The sequence below is a fragment of the Schistocerca americana genome, unplaced genomic scaffold, assembly GCF_021461395.2.
Source record: "Schistocerca americana isolate TAMUIC-IGC-003095 unplaced genomic scaffold, iqSchAmer2.1 HiC_scaffold_72, whole genome shotgun sequence".
NCBI classification, from domain to species: domain Eukaryota; kingdom Metazoa; phylum Arthropoda; class Insecta; order Orthoptera; family Acrididae; genus Schistocerca; species Schistocerca americana.
In genome coordinates this window covers 753,845-775,486 of record NW_025726478.1, presented here as the reverse complement: position 1 = coordinate 775,486, position 21,642 = coordinate 753,845, and the positions used below count along the sequence as shown (strand labels likewise).

Genomic DNA, 21,642 nt, shown 5'->3' with positions numbered 1-21,642 from the left:
TTAAAGCAATTTTGAAGTTACACCTATGAAAATTGGTCTTTCGTTTCTCAGTCGGAAAATAAAAAAACGTCGTGTTTCAGCAGTTTTGGAAATTCAATCGCTAAAGGGGTAAAATAGCGGGTGAAAGTTTTCCAAAAATAAATAATTAATAAAGAACTACTACAGAATTTTTAAAGGCTACGTCTATGACAAGTGCTTTTGACTTCTCGGTTAGAAACGAAAATATACGTGTTTCGGTGTTTCTGGAAATTCAACCCCTAATGAAAGCGGTACGGAATTAAAATTTTTAAAGCCAATTTTTTGGAAATCGGTACTTCACTTCTCGGTTAGGTACAAAGAAATATTTGTCAGGGGATCACAATTGTTATGGAAATATCTCCGCAGAGTCGCAAAAGGCACGATTAACAAAAATTTTGAACTCCAGCTACCATAATCGCTTTTTGGTTCGAAGTACATTCGGAAAAAACACTACGTATACGACCTTCATTAGCGTGAAAAGCTTAGGACGTTTTGCAGTTTGTGAAAACACAACAATTCGATTAAATAAAAACAAAGAGTAATAAATCACTGTAATCGCGCCAATAAAGTAAGGCGGCTCATGAAAACACGGAGGTGGGACTCTCGGTCGGTCGTGTCGTGGCACAGTGCAGCAAAACACTGCCAAGAACAGATTTTTTTTTCTTTATTATCTGTTTCACAAGGTCGAGAGCTATACACACACTGCCATGAGGGAAACAGAAGAAAAATGCGTCGAATACAACAAACATATACATGCACACAAAACATAAACAACGAATCCACACACACACACCCGCGCGCGCGCACACACAAATTTTAAACCACAGCGATAAATCTCAAGCACACAACTAAACAACAAAAAATGGGAACTATTAGAAAAGTATTGAGGTACGTACGTACAATGTGAATACAAAAGTAGAGTGCACACAAACGCTGTATTACAATCGCAAGCTTTTCTACTGCGAGAAGACAGAAGAAGAAAACTGACATGGACAGTGGGGTGAGGAGAGAACAAAACAAGAAGCAAAATGCCCAGTCATCGTGCATTCTAAAATGCATGACTTCAATTCTATGGGCATATATCGTCTTCAGTCCAGTAAACGGTTTACTGCAGCTATTCATGCTGGTCTCTGCTGTGCGAGCCTCTTTATCTCCAAAAAGTACTGCAGCCTACGCCCTTCTAGTCTTCTTACTGCACGTATATTCGGCTCCCTTTACAATTTTCAGCTCAATCGGAATCTGTAATACCAATCGACGACTTTCACTCGCCGGCCGAAGTGGCCGTGCGGTTAAAGGCGCTGCAGTCTGGAACCGCAGGACTGCTACGGTCGCAGGTTCGAATCCTGCCTCGGGCATGGTTGTTTGTGATGTCCTTAGGTTAGTTAGGTTTAACTAGTTCTAAGTTCTAGGGGACTAATGACCTCAGCAGTTGAGTCCCATAGTGCTCAGAGCCATTTGAACCATTTGAACTTTCACTCGTGACATTACTGTGTTGTGTGACGTAACACAGGCGCGGCATATTTGAAATACATTGTGTTTTCAGAGGGCGTGTTGGACTAACGGGTGGCGCACTCTAGTATGGGATGTTTGTGTGTCTCCGTTGTTTGTGAATGATGTTAGTGCAGCATTCGACTTAGTCCTGTGTGTTACTCGGTGTTTTGAAAGTTTGTCTGATTAAAATTACTTGATAGCTGCCACTTCACGTTTTGGAGGTCTCCAGTCTGGAGACTAAACTGCCACCTTGAACAAAAGGTCAGTTCACTTCCAATTCCTTGTCTGGCTTTCTTTCTTGCTGTGTTTGGATACCGAATCCCGAGTCCGGCCCCTTTAACTTCGTATTTCAACACACACGATAAACACAACCAAAACAAAACGCACCAAACGATGGGAACAAAATGACACACAGGCTATTGGATTATTTCGGGCAAACGCCTTTTGGCATCACATATTCAATTATCACTATCACAGAGATCGGCTTACAATAGGTAACCATGGCGTGAAACCGAACTTCTGAAGGGAACAAATGATCGCTGGAAGTGGTTCTCTATTTTGCTTTTGAATCTTTGTCAAAAAGTCTCATTACTATTATCTCCAATTAACTTGTTTCAATGCAATTTTTTTATTTTTAATCTTCTGTCGCACCATTTTCATCACACTGACTTTTTTTTTTATTTGCTCTTATTTTTGTTCCTTTTAACGTTTGGAATCTGCCTGTGTCGTCTATAAACTGTAAAGGAGTTCCAACCAGGACTGCTCAGCCCTCGGTACCGCATCAGTCCTTGTTGCAAAAGCGAGATGTTGCAGTTCGTTTTCTGCCTCGACTTTACTCGTACAGGTCAGCTTCGATCGCCGTGAGCAAAGCGAGCGTCATTAATAGTTCTGCCGCAGGTTACTGACCGCCGCTTTCTCGGATACATGGCACATCAAGAGGTAGTTAGTTAGGTTAGTACAGGAGTGTATTCGGGGCTACAAAACGCATTGTCTGCCGCAACTGAGTCAGCTAAAATCAGCCGCGGACAGAGCATACATGATGGCAGCAGCTCCGCGTTACATCAACAGCTGAAAGCACTTATGGTCCGTCGCCTTTAACAGCGGTTATCGATGGGACGACACTGCACAGCAAAGTGACAGACGTCAATTATCAAGCAATTTTAAACGGACTGGAGTTATCGGCTGCTGGTTTGCTTTCGGTTTTGAAATTCTTTGTTAATAGTGCTGTTAATCGTTTGAAAGTTAATTTTTTGGTTTTTCCTTTGGTACTGGGTATGGGTCTTCCGACGAAATTCGTTAGTCGTTCGATGGTTGCTGCTATGGAAGATGACATGGCTGGTACAATTAAATTTCTCTTGTTATATGGCCTCGTGACGCAGTGTGTTAGATTTCTCTGCTTCTCAAACGAACATTAAATAATAAATTAGCACCGGTTGGTGTTTTCTGCGACCTCTCAAAGGCAATTGACTGTGGGAACAACAGTATTCTCCTAGATAAATTAACATTTTACGGGATTGATTTTATAGCCGACCAACGGATAATGTCATACCTAAGCAAAAGACTGCAGAAAGTTGTACTTAGAAATTCAAGCAAAAATAGTCCAGAGTCATAACTCTGACTGGGGAGAAATCAAGTATGGGGCTCCCCCATGGTTCAATCTTAGGTACACTACTGTTCCTCATATACGTAAACTATTCTTCCATGTAGTATACAACAAACAGAATTAGTTCTAGAATGAGATTTTCACTCTGCAGCGGAGTGTGCGCTGATATGAAACTTCCTGGCAGATTAAAATTGTGTGCCGGACTGAGACTCGAACTCGGGACCTTTGCCTTTTGCGGGCAAGTGCTCTACCATCTGAGCTACCCGAGCACGGCTCACGCCCCGTCCTCACAGCTTTATTTCTGCTAGTATCTCGTCTCCTACCTTCCAAACTATACAGAAGCTCTCCTGGAAACCTTGCAGAACTACCACTCCCAAAGTGCTCCACAGTATCCTTTCTTCCGGAAGTGCTAGTTCTGCAAGGTTCGCAGGAGAGCACCTGTGAAGTTTGGAAGGTAGGAGACGCGATACTGGCAGAAATAAAGCTGTGAGGACGGGGCGTGAGTCGTGCTTGCGTAGCTCAGATGGTAGAGCACTTGCCCGCAAAAGGCAAAGGTACCGAATTCGTGTCTTCGTCCGGCACAGTTTTAATCTGCCAGAAACTTTCAGAATTAGTTCTTTTTGCAGAGCACACACACACACACACACACACACACACACACACACACACACACACACAAGAAATGATAAAGTTCTTAAAAGTGCGACCAACTGAATTTTTGCGAATGGTCTCGTCCTCAAATTTTAAATGACATGTCATATTCAGTTCGGCACATCTAGAGGTACTACACCAGTGATAAGTGGAACATATGATGAGGAAAGAGTAAATAGAGTGGAAACTTCAAAATTCTCTGGGTCCATACAGAAGTGAATTTGAATTGCAGAAAACACATTTTGGAGCTCCTAAAACGACTTAGTTCAGCTGCATTTGAAGTTAGAATTATTGAAAATCTCGGGGAGAGACAAATCAATGAGTTGACATATCTTCCTTCAATAATGCCATATAGAATAACATTCTGCAGTAATTCGTCTTCAAGAAAGTTTCCACTGTGAGAAAATGTGCTGTGAGAATAGTGTTTTGTGGACATCTGTTTAAGGAGTTGGGCATTCCGACTACTGCTTCACAGTATATTTATTCCCTCATGAAGTTTGTTGTAAATAATTCACTAAAGTTAAAGAGGAATGATGAGGTACAAAATTACAACACAGAAGGAAAAATGACATTCACTACTCCACACTAAGGTTGTCTCTAGCACAAAAAGTGGTGCAGAATGTTGCAATAATTTTTGATTATTTACCCAGTGAGATAAAATGTCTGACAGACAGCCAAGTAAAATTTCATAAAAAACTGAGAAAGTTTCTCCTTGACAACTCCTTCAAATCTGTAGAAGAATTTCTATTATTGTAATGTGTAAAAGGTGATTGGTAGGAATTAGTAACCCACATTTGTAAACTGTGTTTTTCTTTTTGGGAAAAGAGAGAGAGAGAGAGAGAGAGAGAGAGAGAGAGAGAGAGAGAGAGAGAGAGAGAGAGAGAGAGAGAAATATTCAGAATGTAATCATATGTACAAATTAATTTGCGATGTGAATGTGTGATGACTGTTTCCAAATCATTATGATCTATTGAGCAGAAAACATGAAATTTGCAGAGACATACGAGAATTGTGGAAAAAGTTACAGGTCTCGAAAGTTACGGAGACAGTGTGAATTTTTACATGTACCTGTCTCAACATAAGTAACTATAATTCTAGTTCCAATCCAGACACAGCAATGAAATGTATATCACTGAAAAGTTAATAAGTAGAGCTTTACAATGATATGCAATGTGGTGGGTTTCATAGAATTTTCACATTCAAGGTCACCGATGACAATGACGATAGTAAGTTTGTGGGGCGCTCAACTTTTTTGAAAATGTACTGCTACAGTGTGCTGCTATATACATTGTAAATATCAAGATGGCACACCAAAGGCATCATGACCAAACATTTATTTAGTCTGCACCACTACACTAACAAAATGCAGTAAGCACCTAAGTATCCAGTTTTTTTAAAAATCTGGAACAGCAGACAATAACAGGTGTTATCAATTTCTTGATGTGAATGAAAAATCAGATACACTTTTATTTCAACCAACCATCATTAGCCTGTTTATTCAAACAGCAATGTACATGTGCTGTGAAGTAGTGTTTGGTAGTAATTTGAAGAAAAAAAATTTGGATTTAAAGTCAAAATTGTACTGTTGTGTTCCACTGTAAGCAGGAGGTCACACGTGAGTGCAGAATAATTCGAGGAATGTTCAGGACGTGGAAGGTAAACAAGTGTCCTCATGTATTGCTAGGTGGGAAAATTTTCAGCAAATGTAGAAAGCAAATATCGCAAAACCCATCAACCCCTGCAGGTGTTGCCTCAGCTGCGGTAAGGTATTCGTAGAGATGATAAGTGACAATCTAACAGCATCAGACCTGATATTGGATTGTTTAAATACTAGCCTTCAGGTTTTAGGTTAATCTCGCGTGAAGGAAAATGAGGCTACAGTACGAGGAATATTACCCAAAGCATATATTGAAAAAGGCTGCCTCAGTGTCGGAGCAACTTAAGTAGCATAAATGGAAAAAGAAATGGAGAAAAAGAAATCTTAATGCCGGCTGAAAGATAAGTTTCACAATACAAAATATATATGCGACAAAACACAAAATTTGGCAGTAGTTCCAAAGAGCTGGAGTATGAGGAAAAACGTTGAAAGAATTTTTCACTTCAGATTACATGACACTAAGATCAAAACCGTTAGCAGTAGAACATGGTACACCGGTGACACCAAATCCAAGTAAGACATGTTATGCAAAAACTGTTCAAAGTATACAAGAATTCTACTGTGATCGTTGCGTGAGCCGTGTCGTTCCAGGAAGCGATGACTCTGTGTCTCTGAAAGAAAAAGGAATTGCAGTACATAAGCAGAAGCAGCTACGGCTGCACAATCGTACAATGCGTATTTCAAAGACACATAACCAGATGTAAATAGAGGACTCTCAAAATTTTGTGCAATGTGACCAAAGCACGGTGTTCTTGCCTATGCCAGTGTGACCCGTGCTGTTCGTGAATCTCAAACCATAGTTTTGAGTTAACGGTTGAAGGGTGCAAACTGGAAGAACTAATGCAGTGTAAAGAACAAACGTTACCACCGTAACACACTGTGCAGCATTTGATACACGCAATCTGCACTTCAGCATGTTTCTTAGGTCCATTGACAAGGCAGACTGACTATCTGTTTTAACTGGTTGTTACGAACTGCACCAATGGAATTACATACAAGTGATTTTTAACTACATGCAAGGTAGTTCTAGACACTTAAAAATAAGTGACGGACGATCTCGCTGACGTGTTTGCGTCAAGTTTACAAAAGCTCCTGCCACACTCGTGTATCACCCTTCAGGAATCACAATCTTTAAAATCACTATAGAAGGACTCAAAGTAAATGAACATCTTGTTTTTGATTTTGTAGAAAATTACTACTTCACCATTCAGAATGAATTAGAGATTTCACTTGAATAATTCACAGGTTAAAATTCACCATCCGTAACTTACTACAGACACACACATACTAATGAAATGCACCACATGTCTTACGTGGAAATACCTGCTTTCAGCACGATACAGTGTGTGTATGTTCTTTCCAGCACAATTTCGTCAAATTCTTAAAATGTCACTTTCTACATCTACACTCTGAAAATCAAAGTCACACTGACGGTTTCTTACTGTTCTATTCACATACGCAGCGTGGAAGAATGATTATTTTAACGCCTCTGTGCGTGCAGTAATTATTCTAACCCTATCCTCACAATCCCATTTAAAGCCAGTTCTTGAAACTCTATTAATAGACTTTCTCAGAATAGTTTACATTTACCTTCAGGAGTCTTCCAGTCCAGTTCCTTCAGTATCCCTGTGACACTCTTCCACGGATAAGAAAACCTGTGACCATTTGTGCTGCCCTTCTCTGTGTAATTTCAATATCCTCTGTTAGTCTTATCTGATATGGGTCCCATAAACTTGAGCAATATTCTAGAACCTTTTGCACGAGTGATTTGTGAACAGTCTCCTTTGTAGACGGATTGTACTTCCCCAGCATTCTACCAATAAATGGAAGTCTACCACCTGCTTTACCCACAACTGGGCCTATGTGATCATTCCGTTTCATCTCTCTGCAAAGTGCTACACCCGGGTATTTGTATGAGATGGTCGATTCTAACAGTGGCTCACTGGTACTACAGTCACAGGATAATAAGTTTTTTTGTTCTGTGAACTGCACAATTTTACATTTCTGAACATTTAGAGCACGTAGCCATGTCCACACCATGTTGAAATCTTATCAAGATCTGACTGAATATTTTTGCAGCTGCTTTCATATCGTAATTCATTACAGATTACTGCATTGTCCGCAAAAAAAAAAAAAAAAAATTAATATTGCCTGCAAGGTCATGAACATACAACTTGAACACCAAGGGTCCCATACTCTTCCCTGGGGCACAGCCGAAGTTACTTCTACACTGACAGTGACACTCTGTCTAAGATAACGTGCTGTGTCCTCCCCACCGAAAAGCCCCCAATCCAGTCACAAATATCACTTGATATCCCATAAGATCATACTTTTGACAATACGCGTAGGTGTGGTACTGAATCAAATGCTTTTCGGAAATCGAGAAATACTGCAGCTGCCCGATTGCCTTGACCCAAAGCTTTCAGTACACCATGCGGGAAAAGCGCAAGTTGGGTTTCACGTGATCGATGCTGGCTGGCATGGAGGAAGTCATTCCGTTTGAAATACTTCATTATGTTTGAGCTTGGAGTATGTTCGAAGCTTCTATTACAAATTGATGTCATCCATTGCCCTTCTTGTAGACAGGTGCGACCTGTGCATATTTCCAAGAAATGGGTACAGTTCTTTGTTCAGGGCTCTACAAGAGATTGTGGTTAGAAGAGGGGCTAACTCGGCCGCCAATTCAGTATAGAATCTGACAGGTATTCCATCAGGGTCAGGAGCTTTGATCAATTTTAATGATTTCAGCTGTTTCTGAACACAGATGACATTAATACTTGCTTTCCAATTCCAAAGCTTTTTTACTACTCTTCAGGTGGATGTGCTGCCCAATAAAATAATAATAATAATAATTCCTTTATGTGTTTTCAGTTGTAAGTCAGTTTCCCATGATGATTAAGACACTGCCGAGCTCAAGAAACATTTCAAGAATGCAAATACAATGGTAGGTATCTATAGTACTCATTAGGTAATACCTATTAACAAAAGTATACCAAAAACAAGACATATTCTGCTTCTTTCGTGAGCAAAGAGGAGTCGGTGATTGCTATGTGGTAGAAATGCTCTTAATAGATGTAAATATATTTATTGCCTGTATGTATAACACTGGTGAGTTGCACAAAACTTACAGAACAATGAAGAAACAAATGAAGTACACGACTTCTTAAATCCATATGAACCATCTCCATCACTTCTTATTCCTGCCGTAACTGACTATGACGTCCTTAAAATACTGGGTCCAGTGACACTTGCCAAAGGACAGTCTCTCTCTCTCTCTCCACAAGATCTACTGAACACTAACAAATTGGAGATATGTGAAACAATATGTAACCCCATTTTACAGCCTTTTAATTGAAGCTACACTGTAAGTGGACCTTAATACCAACATAATCATATAAACAATATTTTTGCACATCACTTATGAACAGTATTTTTTAATAACTTAGGTTTCATATTATGTGCTACCTCTTGCACTTTTGACAAATTTTTGGGCATGATGCCCTTGCTGTGCCATCTTGATATTTATCATCTATATAGTAGCATAATGGAAAAATAAAATACATTGTTATTAAAAGAAATTGAAGGTGAGACTTTTGAGGTATTCAAGATCAAAGTTTCGGATCAATGACCTTGAATATGAAAAATCTTAAAAACCATCATGTTGCATATGAATGTAAAACTCTACTCATTTGCTTTTCAATGACGTAAGTTTCACTGCTGTACCTAGATTAGAACCAGAATTATAGTTATTGATGTTGAGACTTGCATTGTTTAATTCATAAATTTCGGGCGTATTATAGTATTTGAGAGTTGTAGCATCGCGTTTTAGTACCTGAATAGTGTAAATTCGCGTAGTCGTTTGTCTACTGTTTTGTTTTGAACGGCCAGTGTCGGTTGGTCACAGTCAGTGTGCTCCCTGCCGCCGTTGGATAAGCAGCTGCAGCAGCAAGTCGTATACTCCTAGCTCACTCATTTGTTACATAGTTTAATTCTTAATTTCTTTGCGTGTTTTTGGTACTTGCATTGTTTAATTCATAAATTTCGGGCGTATTATAGTATTTGAGAGTGTAGCATCGTGTTTTAGTACCTGAATAATGTAATTTCGCTTAGTCTCCTTCCGCCGCCGAGCAGTGTCAGCAGTGCGCAAGTAGCAGCATTACTGCATTTACTAGGCAATCTTGTATTTTAATAACCGTTTAAATTTTGTCGATTTGTTTGCGCTCTCTGTAGATTAGTTCAGACGTTCTTTGCAAAACAGTTTTTAGCATGGATAGGGACTGCAACTGCTGTGTTCGGATGCAGGCTGAGTTGGCATCCCTTCGCTCCCAGCTTCAGGCAGTGTTGGCTTCGGTCACACAGCTTGAGGCTGTTGCCAATGGGCATCACTGTGGGGGTCGGGATGGGGGTTTGTCGGGGACGGCCAGCTCGTCCCACGCATCCCCTGATCGGACTACGACTGTGGTTGCCCGGGATACTGCCCGCATTGAGGCTGATCCCTCACCTGTGGTAGAGTGGGAGGTCGTTTCAAGGTGTGGCAGGGGGCGAAAGACATTCCGGAGGGCTGAACGGAAAGCCTCTCCAGTTTGTCTGACGAACCGGTTTCAGGCTCTGTCTCAGGCTGATACTGATCTTCGGCCTGACATGGCTGCTTGTCCTGTCCAGAGGTTGCCCCTCAGTCTGCAAGATCCGGGCAGTCGCAGAGGGTGGGCTTACTGGTAGTTGGGAGCTCCAACGTCAGGCGCGTAATGGGGCCCCTTAGGGAAATGGCAGCAAGAGAGGGGAAGAAAACCAATGTGCACTCCGTGTGCATACCGGGGGGAGTCATTCCAGATGTGGAAAGGGTCCTTCCGGATGCCATGAAGGGTACAGGGTGCACCCATCTGCAGGTGGTCGCTCATGTCGGCACCAATGATGTGTGTCGCTATGGATCGGAGGAAATCCTCTCTGGCTTCCGGCGGCTATCTGATTTGGTGAAGACTGCCAGTCTCGCTAGCGGGATGAAAGCAGAGCTCACCATCTGCAGCATCGTCGACAGGACTGACTGCGGACCTTTGGTACAGAGCCGAGTGGAGGGTCTGAATCAGAGGCTGAGACGGTTCTGCGACCGTGTGGGCTGCAGATTCCTCGACTTGCGCCATAGGGTGGTGGGGTTTCGGGTTCCGCTGGATAGGTCAGGAGTCCACTACACGCAACAAGCGGCTACACGGGTAGCAGGGGTTGTGTGGCGTGGGCTGGGCGGTTTTTTAGGTTAGATGGCCTTGGGCAAGTACAGAAAGGGCAACAGCCTCATCGGGTGCGGGGCAAAGTCAGGACATGCGGGGACCAAGCAGCAATCGGTATTGTAATTGTCAACTGTCGAAGCTGCGTTGGTAAAGTACCGGAACTTCAAGCGCTGATAGAAAGCACCGAAGCTGAAATCGTTATAGGTACAGAAAGCTGGCTTAAGCCAGAGATAAATTCTGCCGAAATTTTTACAAAGGTACAGACGGTGTTTAGAAAGGATAGATTGCATGCAACCGGTGGTGGAGTGTTCATCGCTGTTAGTAGTAGTTTATCCTGTAGTGAAGTAGAAGTGGATAGTTCCTGTGAATTATTATGGGTGGAGGTTACACTAAACAACCGAACTAGGTTAATAATTGGCTCCTTTTACCGACCTCCCGACTCAGCAGCATTAGTGGCAGAACAACTGAGAGAAAATTTGGAATACATTTCACATAAATTTTCTCAGCATGTTATAGTCTTAGGTGGAGATTTCAATTTACCAGATATAGACTGGGACACTCAGATGTTTAGGACGGGTGGTAGGGACAGAGCATCGAGTGACATTATACTGAGTGCACTATCCGAAAATTACCTCGAGCAATTAAACAGAGAACCGACTCGTGGAGATAACATATTGGACCTACTGATAACAAACAGACCCGAACTTTTCGAATCTGTATGTACAGAACAGGGAATCAGTGATCATAAGGCCGTTGCAGCATCCCTGAATATGGAAGTTAATAGGAATATAAAAAAAGGGAGGAAGGTTTATCTGTTTAGCAAGAGTAATAGAAGGCAGATTTCAGACTACCTAACAGATCAAAACGAAAATTTCTGTTCCGACACTGACAATGTTGAGTGTTTATGGAAAAAGTTCAAGGCAATCGTAAAATGCGTTTTAGACAGGTACGTGCCGAGTAAAACTGTGAGGGACGGGAAAAACCCACCGTGGTACAACAACAAAGTTAGGAAACTACTGCGAAAGCAAAGAGAGCTCCACTCCAAGTTTAAACGCAGCCAAAACCTCTCAGACAAACAGAAGCTAAACGATGTCAAAGTTAGCGTAAGGAGGGCTATGCGTGAAGCGTTCATTGAATTCGAAAGTAAAATTCTATGTACCGACTTGACAGAAAATCCTAGGAAGTTCTGGTCTTACGTTAAATCAGTAAGTGGCTCGAAACAGCATATCCAGACACTACGGGATGATGATGGCATTGAAACAGAGGATGACACGCGTAAAGCTGAAATACTAAACACCTTTTTCCAAAGCTGTTTCACAGAGGAAGACCGCACTGCAGTTCCTTCTCTAAATCCTCGCACAAACGAAAAAATGGCTGACATCGAAATAAGTGTCCAAGGAATAGAAAAGCAACTGGAATCACTCAATAGAGGAAAGTCCACTGGACCTGACGGGATACCAATTCGATTCTACACAGAGTACGCGAAAGAACTTGCCCCCCTTCTAACAGCCGTGTACCGCAAGTCTCTAGAGGAACGGAGGGTTCCAAATGATTGGAAAAGAGCACAGATAGTCCCAGTCTTCAAGAAGGGTCGTCGAGCAGATGCGCAAAACTATAGACCTATATCTCTTACGTCGATCTCTTGTAGAATTTTAGAACATGTTTTTTGCTCACGTATCATGTCATTTCTGGAAACCCAGAATCTACTATGTAGGAATCAACATGGATTCCGGAAACAGCGATCGTGTGAGACCCAACTCGCCTTATTTGTTCATGAGACCCAGAAAATATTAGATACAGGCTCCCAGGTAGATGCTATTTTTCTTGACTTCCGGAAGGCGTTCGATACAGTTCCGCACTGTCGCCTGATAAACAAAGTAAGAGCCTACGGAATATCAGACCAGCTGTGTGGCTGGATTGAAGAGTTTTTAGCAAACAGAACACAGCATGTTGTTATCAATGGAGAGACGTCTACAGACGTTAAAGTAACCTCTGGCGTGCCACAGGGGAGTGTTATGGGACCATTGCTTTTCACAATATATATAAATGACTTAGTAGATAGTGTCGGTAGTTCCATGCGGCTTTTCGCGGATGATGCTGTAGTATACAGAGAAGTTGCTGCATTAGAAAATTGTAGCGAAATACAGGAAGATCTGCAGCGGATAGGCACTTGGTGCAGGGAGTGGCAACTGACCCTTAACATAGACAAATGTAATGTATTGTGAATACATAGAAAGAAGGATCCTTTATTGTATGATTATATGATAGCGGAACAAACACTGGTAGCAGTTACTTCTGTAAAATATCTGGGAGTATGCGTACGGAACGATTTGAAGTGGAATGATCATATAAAATTAATTGTTGGTAAGGCGGGTACCAGGTTGAGATTCATTGGGAGAGTGCTTAGAAAATGTAGTCCATCAACAAAGGAGGTGGCTTACAAAACACTCGTTCGACCTATACTTGAGTATTGCTCATCAGTGTGGGATCCGTACCAGGTCGGGTTGACGGAGGAGATAGAGAAGATCCAAAGAAGAGCGGCGCGTTTCGTCACTGGGTTATTTGGTAACCGTGACAGCGTTACGGAGATGTTTAATAAACTCAAGTGGCAGACTCTGCAAGAGAGGCGCTCTGCATCGCGGTGTAGCTTGCTCGCCAGGTTTCGAGAGGGTGCGTTTCTGGATGAGGTATCGAATATATTGCTTCCCCCTACTTATACTTCCCGAGGAGATCACGAATGTAAAATTAGAGAGATTAGAGCGCGCACGGAGGCTTTCAGACAGTTGTTCTTCCCGCGAACCATACGCGACTGGAACAGGAAAGGGAGGCAATGACAGTGGCACGTAAAGTGCCCTCCGCCACACACCGTTGGGTGGCTTGCGGAGTATCGATGTAGATGTAGACAGACAAATATAAATTCTACACAATTTCCAAACTTCGCAGACGTGTAACTTACTTCACAATTGCCATATATTCTGCAAATTCGTAACTGTCCATCTCTCTATCTGTATCATTGGATGCACCAAATTTAAAAGAAATCAGATGGTCAGGTTGAAAATATTACTTTTCTGTGTTAAACTGACATGGAACCTACCTATTTAGTCATTTATAGTGGTGGGCATCATATAGTGTATTGTTGTTATTTTGGTCTTGTTAGGTTTTAGTAATACTTAGTTCTGATGGTTTTGAGTTGTCATGGTGGAGCTTAGTTCGAGCTAAATAGGTCAATTGAATTTGTGCTATCTAGTTTGAGGCTTGCCGGTATCACTGTGTTTGTTTGAGTTACATAGGTCATGAGATATCTATGGTATGAATGGGGTGATTGTCCACATTTTTAGATTCGGGTGATCATCGATGATTTAGTGTACACCTTTATTGAGTGAATACTGGTACGGAACCCTGTTGTGGTTGTTACTGTAATATTTAGTTTGTTCCCACCCAAAATCCCCTACCTCCAGCAGTTTTGCCATTACTTTCATGTTACTGCACGAGTTAAATACTACACAATGTTACAGGGGTAGGTTTAATACTGAATAAAAAAATAGGACTGCAGATAAGCTACTACGAACAGCATAGTGAAAGCATTATTGTCGCTGAGATGGACACGTAACCCACAGCTACGACAGTAGTAAAAGTTCATATGCCAACTAACTCCACAGATGAAGAAGAGACTGAAGAAATGTATGATACGATAAAAGAAATTATTCAGATAATAGTCATGGGGGACTAGAATTCAACAGTAGGAAATGGAAGAGAAGGAAAAGTAGTAGGTGAATATGGACTGGGAGTAAAGAACGAAAGAGGAAGCTGCCTGGTAGAATTCTGCACAGAGCATAATTTAATCATCGCTAAGACTTGATTTAAGAATCGTGGAAGAAGGTTGTATACGTGGAAGATGCCTGGAGACACCAGGAGATTTTTTTAAAAATATATATCATGGTCATACAGAGATTTAGGCACCAGGTTTTAAATTATAAGGCATTTCCAGGGGCAGATGTGGACTCTAACCACAATTTATTGGTGAATTGTACATTAAAACTGAAGAAACTGCAAACACATAGGAATTTAAGGAGATGGGACCTAGATAAACTGAATGAACAAGAGGTTTTAGAGAGTTTCAGAAAGAGCATTAGGGAACGATTGGCAAGAATGGGGAAAAGAAATACAGTGGAAAAAGAATGCATAACTTTGAGAGATTTGGAATGGTGAAGGCAGCAGAAGATCAAGCAGGTAAAAAGATAAGAGCTAGCAGAAATCCTTGGGTAACAGAAGAGACACTGAATTTAATTTATGAAAGGAGAAAATATAAAAATGCAGTAAATGATGCAGGCAAAAAGGAATACAAATGTCTCAAAAATGAGATCAACTGGAAGTGAAAAATGGCTAAGCAAGGAGGAATATAAGGATGGAGAGGCATATATCACTAGGGGTTAGACAGACATTGCCTATAGGTATGTTAAAGACCTTTGGAGAAAAGAGAACCTCCTGTTTGAATATCAAGAGCTCAGATGGAAAACCAGTCATAAGAAAAAGGGGAAAGCAGAAAGATGGAAGGAGTATATATAGAGGCTATACAAGGGCGATACATTTAAGGGCAAAATTATGGAAATGGAAGAGGACTTAGATGAAGATGAAATAGGAGATACAAAACTGCGTGAAGAGTTTGACAGAGCACTGAAAGACCTAAGTCAAAAAAAAAGTCCTGGGAGTAGATAACATTCTATTAGAACTACTGACAGCCTTGAGGGAGCCATCCCTGACGAAAGTCTACCATCTGCTGAGCAAGATGTATAATACAGGTGAAATACCCTCAGACTTCAAGAAGAATATAATTATTCCAATGCTACAGAAAGTAGGCATTGACAAGTGTAAAAATTACCAAACCAGCAGTTTAATAAGTCACAGTTGCAAAACACTATGTGAATTCTTTAGAGGTGAATGGAAAAACTGGTAGAAGCGGACCTCGGGGAAGATCAGTTTGGATTCTGTAGAAATATTGGAACAGGTGACGCAATACTGACTCTACGACATATCTTAGAATATAGGTTAAGGAAAGGCAAACATACATTTATAGCATTTGTAGACTTAGAGAAAGCTTTTGACAATGTTGACCGGAATACTCTCTTTCAAATTCTGAAGGTGGCAGGGGGTAAAATACTGGGGGCAAAAGGCTATTTACAATTTGTACAGAAACCAGATGGCAGTTATAAGAGTCGAGGGACATGAAAGGGAAGCAGTGGTTGGGAAAGGAGTGAGACAGGGTTGTAGCCTCTCCCCAATGTTTTTCAACCTATATATCGAGCAAGCAGTAAAGGAAACAAAAGAAAAATTCAGAGCAGGAATTAAAATGCATGGAGAAGAAATAAAAACCGAGGATCACCGATGATATTGTAATTCTGTCACAGACAGCAAAGGACCTGGAAGAGCAGTTGCACAGAATGGACATTCGTATTGAAAGGAGGATATAAGATGAAGAACATCAACAAAGGCAAAACAAAGATAATGGGATATATTCGAATTAAATCAGGTGATGCTGAGGGTGTTAGATTTGGAAATGAGATACTTAAAGTAGATGAGTTTCGCTATTTGGGGAGCAAAATAACTGAGATTGTCGATGTCAAAATTGTTCAAATGGCATTGAGCACTATGGGACTTAACATCTGAGGTCATCAGTCGCCTAGAACTTAGAATTACTTAAACCTAACTACCCTAAGGATGGCACACACACCCATGCCCGAGGCAGGATTCGAACCTGCGACCGTAGCAGCCGTGTGGTTCTGGACTGATGTGCCTAGAACCGCTCGGCCACCACGGCTGGCAACTGTCGAAGTAGTGAGAATATAAAATGTAGACTGTCTATGGCAAGGAAAGACTTTCTGAAGAAGAGAAATTTGCTAATATCATGTGTAGATTGAAGTGTCAAGAAGACTTTCATAAAAGTATGGAGTGTAGCTATGAATGGAAGCAAAACATGGATGATAAATAGTTTAGACAGGAGGAGAATAGAAGCTTTCGAAATGTGGTGCTACAGAAGAATGGTGAAGAATAGATGGGTGGATCACATGACTAATGAGGAGGTACTGAATAGCATTGTGGAGAAGAGGAATTTGTGGTACAACCTGACTAAAAGAAGGGATCTATTGGTAGTACACATTCTGAGACATGAACAGATCACTAATTTAGTACTCGAGGGACACGTGGAAGGTACAAATCATAGAGGGAGAACAAGAGATGAATATACTAAGCAGATTCAGAGGTATGTAGGTTGCAGTAGTTACTCGGAGATAAAGAAGCATGCACAGGATAGGGTAGCATGGAGAGGTGCATCAAACCAGTATCTGGATTGAAGACCATAACAGAACTCAGCAGAAGAGACTAAACTGAAAACATTGTCAAAAGTAGGGAAAGGAATTACAGTAGTTTTATGAGCACATTGACATAACACAAGAAAGTAATTTCACAAAATATTATCAAAACAGAATCAGACCCAACAATCAGACCACTAAATCACACTAGAGGACAGCGAAAAAAGGAAACAAATAAAAAAAATAAAAAATCCCACTGCAGCCATCGTCTGATGCCAACTGAAACTCCGTAATCAGAACATTTCAGTCAGGACTCATTGTAAACTTCTCCCAAAGTCCCACTAACAAACTTTTACAGAACCCATTTTAAAATCACTGTTTGAAAAACTATAAAGCAGAATATGACAGAACTATAAAGGAAACCACACAGTTAATAATACTCGTAGAAGATATAAAAATTCCAGATGCAGCTACCCTTTTGTCATTCTACATAGAAATAGATCTGGTGAATTTCCATGAGAGATTGAAACATTTTTGCTGTGGCATCGTATAAAGAATTTCAACAATGTACAGCATATAGTTCACTGCTGAGAGCCATCTGAATTGGTCAGTGTTGAAAATGGAGAAAACCAGATGTTGCGCGTTACTAAACATTTTCATTTGATTTATTCGATTGCTTTACAAATCAAAACGGAATTGACTGAAGGTCATGCAGAGTCTGCACCATTATTGAATAACATTTACTGGATAAGCGCTGAAGACGAAGCGTGCTCCAACCAGCGAACTGACATGACCACAAAGGAGACCACCGACGAAATCCATGATATGAAAATGCACGATAGTGAGATTGCTGGGACTGTAGGCATCTCAACTGAGCAAGTGCATAATACCCTGCATTGAGCTGTGTGTGAGGTGGGTGCCACACTTGCTCACAGTCGGTGAAATGTGCATTCGCACATTTCAACCCAATGCCTGGCAATGTTTAATTAATCACATTCGCACAACTCTTTGTGCAGGTAGTGACTGCTGATGAAACCTGGATCCATCATTACACACCAGAGTCAAAATGACAGTCAAAGCAACAAGGAAAGGCTGGTGAAAGTGGACTGAAGAAGACAAGGACAATTTTGCCTGCTGGTAAGATGATGACCACTGTTTTTTGGAATTTCCAACAGCCAACTTCCAAATGACCACATTAACGAAATACTCAATTTACTAGAACTAATGACACAACACATTCATTTACAAATAACAACACAGCATGACAACACATACAAGCTAACACAAGGAAAGAACAGCACATTTCACTCCTAACAAAAAGGAAAACTTGCAGTGGTACACAATGACATACAGAAACAAACTCATGCATAAAAGAAAACAGACATTTTCAAAAGACAAGAAAACATGGCTTTCACACAGGTAGTACTGTGCAGAAATACAGAGCCTACTAAGAACAACAACAAAGGCATCTACCAGAAAGGAGGAACATACCTATAACAATGCAGTAGATGGAGTAGGGTGTACATGTGACAAAGCAGCAGTAAAGTCAACTTTAACTACAGCCAATATATCACAGCTTGGAAATACGGAATGAATGAATTGACATTTGTAGGGCATTCAAGAGATATGAATCTCAGACCAACAATAAAAATGGCATTCAAATGATTGGAACAAATAATAAAATCAACATGCTAATTTTACAAGAAAACTATCATATTTCCAAAACAATGGCGGAGAAGAAATTACTCTTAAATGTTAAAGTGAACTTGTCAAACAGCTCACCAGTTGTGACTCATAGAATAGCAGAGTAAATAAAATTCCTAACAGTCTCACAAATCCCATCCATCTTCTTATAATAAAAACACGCACACATGGAGCCGTAAAAGTGAACATAAATTTGCGAACACTGGCACCCTTAACGAAACAAATGAAGAAATGAAACAAAGATGTGATGGCAACGACAGTGACAAGTACATGAAACTATAGTATCAACCACAACACACATCTTCCGATTTAAACATGTTAAAATCAAGAAAAACAACGGAAAAAGTACAACTTTCAATCTGTTACATGGATTTCAGCCATCACTGAGACATACCCAACTGTTAACGCACTTGCATTTTACATGAAAAGTTATATGTGAATTGTATACAGCACATAAAAAGCGTTTTAAATGATACAATTATATAGTTGTTGCGGAAAACTGCCACTAAAAGAAAATAAGAAGGGTCTTCAGTCTGCAATATGACAAGTCGCCGCATTGCTAACACATCCAATGAGGACCTAATAAACATCTAAGAATGATTATGACTTACACAGAAGTAGAATGACCAGAAACACAACTGTAAACGCTCGAGGAAATTACGATATCTGAACACAAATACACAACATTCTAGTATCAGTTTCGTAGCCAACTTCTACTGACGAACTGCAAACAGTCAACCTTTGCCACCCATGATAGGCCCACGTAAACAAACAAAAGTAGATCTCAGTAATTACCAACAACGCACTAATTATGGTTCACCCAAATTGAAACACGTCACAGTCAAAGTAAAAATTCTCTGACAAGAATGATGCCGAGCAATTGGCACATGTTTGTTAGTAACATAACTGCCGTCGTAAAACATATCAATCATAATGTAGTAACGTAAGCACCTCATTCATGAGATCCAACCAAATACGTCAATGAAGGCACTTAACACTTATCGTAGTTAAGTTTACTGATAATTCGGTTAGAGATATAAACATACTTCCAAATAAATCCTAACTCTATGTTGGGAGTAATAGTATCCTAACTGCAGTTTCCACATCAGCACGACATGCAACGCCAAGGCTTTCTTTCTTAAACAAGTCATGGGAGCCTTGTTAAGGCATACATATCGTAAGCGAATAATCTGATTTCGCTATAGAGAATTCCATTACTTAAGGAAACTACACAACTAGACAAAAGAAATGTACACGGCATATCTTCAACGCCCAACTCTTTGTTATTTGCAGTTAATTGCAATTTTGCAAATTGTCGCACAGCCACGACCATTCATCTATAGTTTGAACATTATACGTAATTTTGGTGAATGAGAAAAACAGAAAGCGAACTTTACAAATAACACGCCAATTCTTTACTCTACACTTTAATTAGAAGCAAATCTCTACGCACAAAATTAAAATTTCTATTTTCAACGAATAACTTAATTCAAGCAGTTTCAATGTCTTGTTTTTAATCTAAACAATACATGAACTGGGAGACATGTTTACTATCAATATTAAAAGCAAAAACAAATTCCGCAAATTGGTTTTGGCGAAGAGACAACGTAAATGTATCACAAATATTAACTTATTAAAATCAAATGTCAAAATTTTGAGACCTATATGCAAATGATGTCATGTTTTGCATCATCTCACAGCCCGCTTTTACAGCCATGTCTTTAACAACCACACCAAAGATATTTAGAGGGCTGGATTCCTCATGAATAATTAATACAGTCTTAAGAGAAAGCAATGGATCTGATCGCAGCAATTGTCAATAATCTCATTATGTATAATGAACTTACCAAACGACTCCGAAAGCTCCATAACCGATTGGTCTATCCGGTTGCACATCCTGTGTGTGAGAATGTGCAGGCGTTGCTGGCGTTTGGTGAGAATGTTGTGGGTGGTAATAAGGCTGGGCAGCTGCTAATATGGCTTGTTGGTGTCCTCCCCCTCCTCCCCCGCCAGGCATGAGCGGCATCGACACGGACATGGACACTCTGGAGTGTCTGCTAGGACCAACTACAGCCATGAAGTTGCTATCTAACACGGGTCAGAAATATCCGTCCCGAGAATGGTCTTTTGTCGGTTGTCTTCGTACGTCGATGAAATCCTTTAATCGCTCGAATAACTTCAGAATTAAATTCTTGAACGAATTTTTCTGTTCTTGTTGTTGTCAACTGGCGGAGAAAGAGAGAAAAGATTTTCAATATCACAGCCACATCTGAATAATACGCTGAGTCCTCAACGCCGTCTCCTTAAGTACAAAGACGTACGATTCCACGTAAACGGCACGAAACATGTGTTGCAGCAGCCTCTTTGCACGTTGTCTCATTCCTTTTCCTGTCTTCCTTTTTCAATTCATTTACATATATATCACTTCACTCCATCTGTCGTTAAACCACGAACATTAATTTCACCAATACGTGACACAAAATATTGCTACTCACTACTCTATTAATTTTAACACGGTATTCGTCGAAGTCTTGCCCTTGCTTTCATGTCTGAGTCCTTCATTCATGCGAATCTTCTCTCGTGTTGTTAGAACTCTCCAGAACGAAAAATACACACATTAATATGGGTAACGTCGCAAAAGTTATCGTTTTTGAGAACTTTCTACCCATCACACACTTGTCAGTAATGCACCATCACAACACTCGCAGCAACACGCAACCTCCCCAAGCACTGCGTCCCTCCAGACAAAGGGAATCCAACGACTGCAGCGAAGCCAAAGCGAACAAACAGCTGCACAAAGCTAGTCACGTGATTCCGCATGCGCACTAGCGCTCCTAGCGGCTTCGGCGCCAAATTGAAATCCGCAGAAGAAAGCGTACTTACGCGTAATGTGCAGTTTTCTTTCTTCAGGAAATACCTGATATACTGCAATCACTAAATATTAATCTGGTCCGCAGTTCAAAGCACGTCACTGAACTATGCATAAATTGC

General features: G+C 40.7%; 1 protein-coding gene across 2 annotated transcripts in view; it reads right to left on the bottom strand.

Moving 5' to 3' along the window:
- Window positions 1-21,395, bottom strand: part of LOC124589659 (serine/threonine-protein kinase NLK-like) — a 443,634-nt gene extending 422,239 nt beyond the window's left edge. For both annotated transcript variants that reach the window (XR_006976165.1, XM_047131572.1), the window contains exon 1: window positions 20,499-21,395. Coding sequence is in view for 1 of the 2 variants with exons in the window: in XM_047131572.1 (XP_046987528.1) it covers window positions 20,499-20,728 (230 nt within the window). In the remaining variant the exon portion in view is untranslated. The remainder of the gene's footprint in view (window positions 1-20,498) is intronic.
- Between the last annotated feature and the right edge of the window lie 247 nt (window positions 21,396-21,642).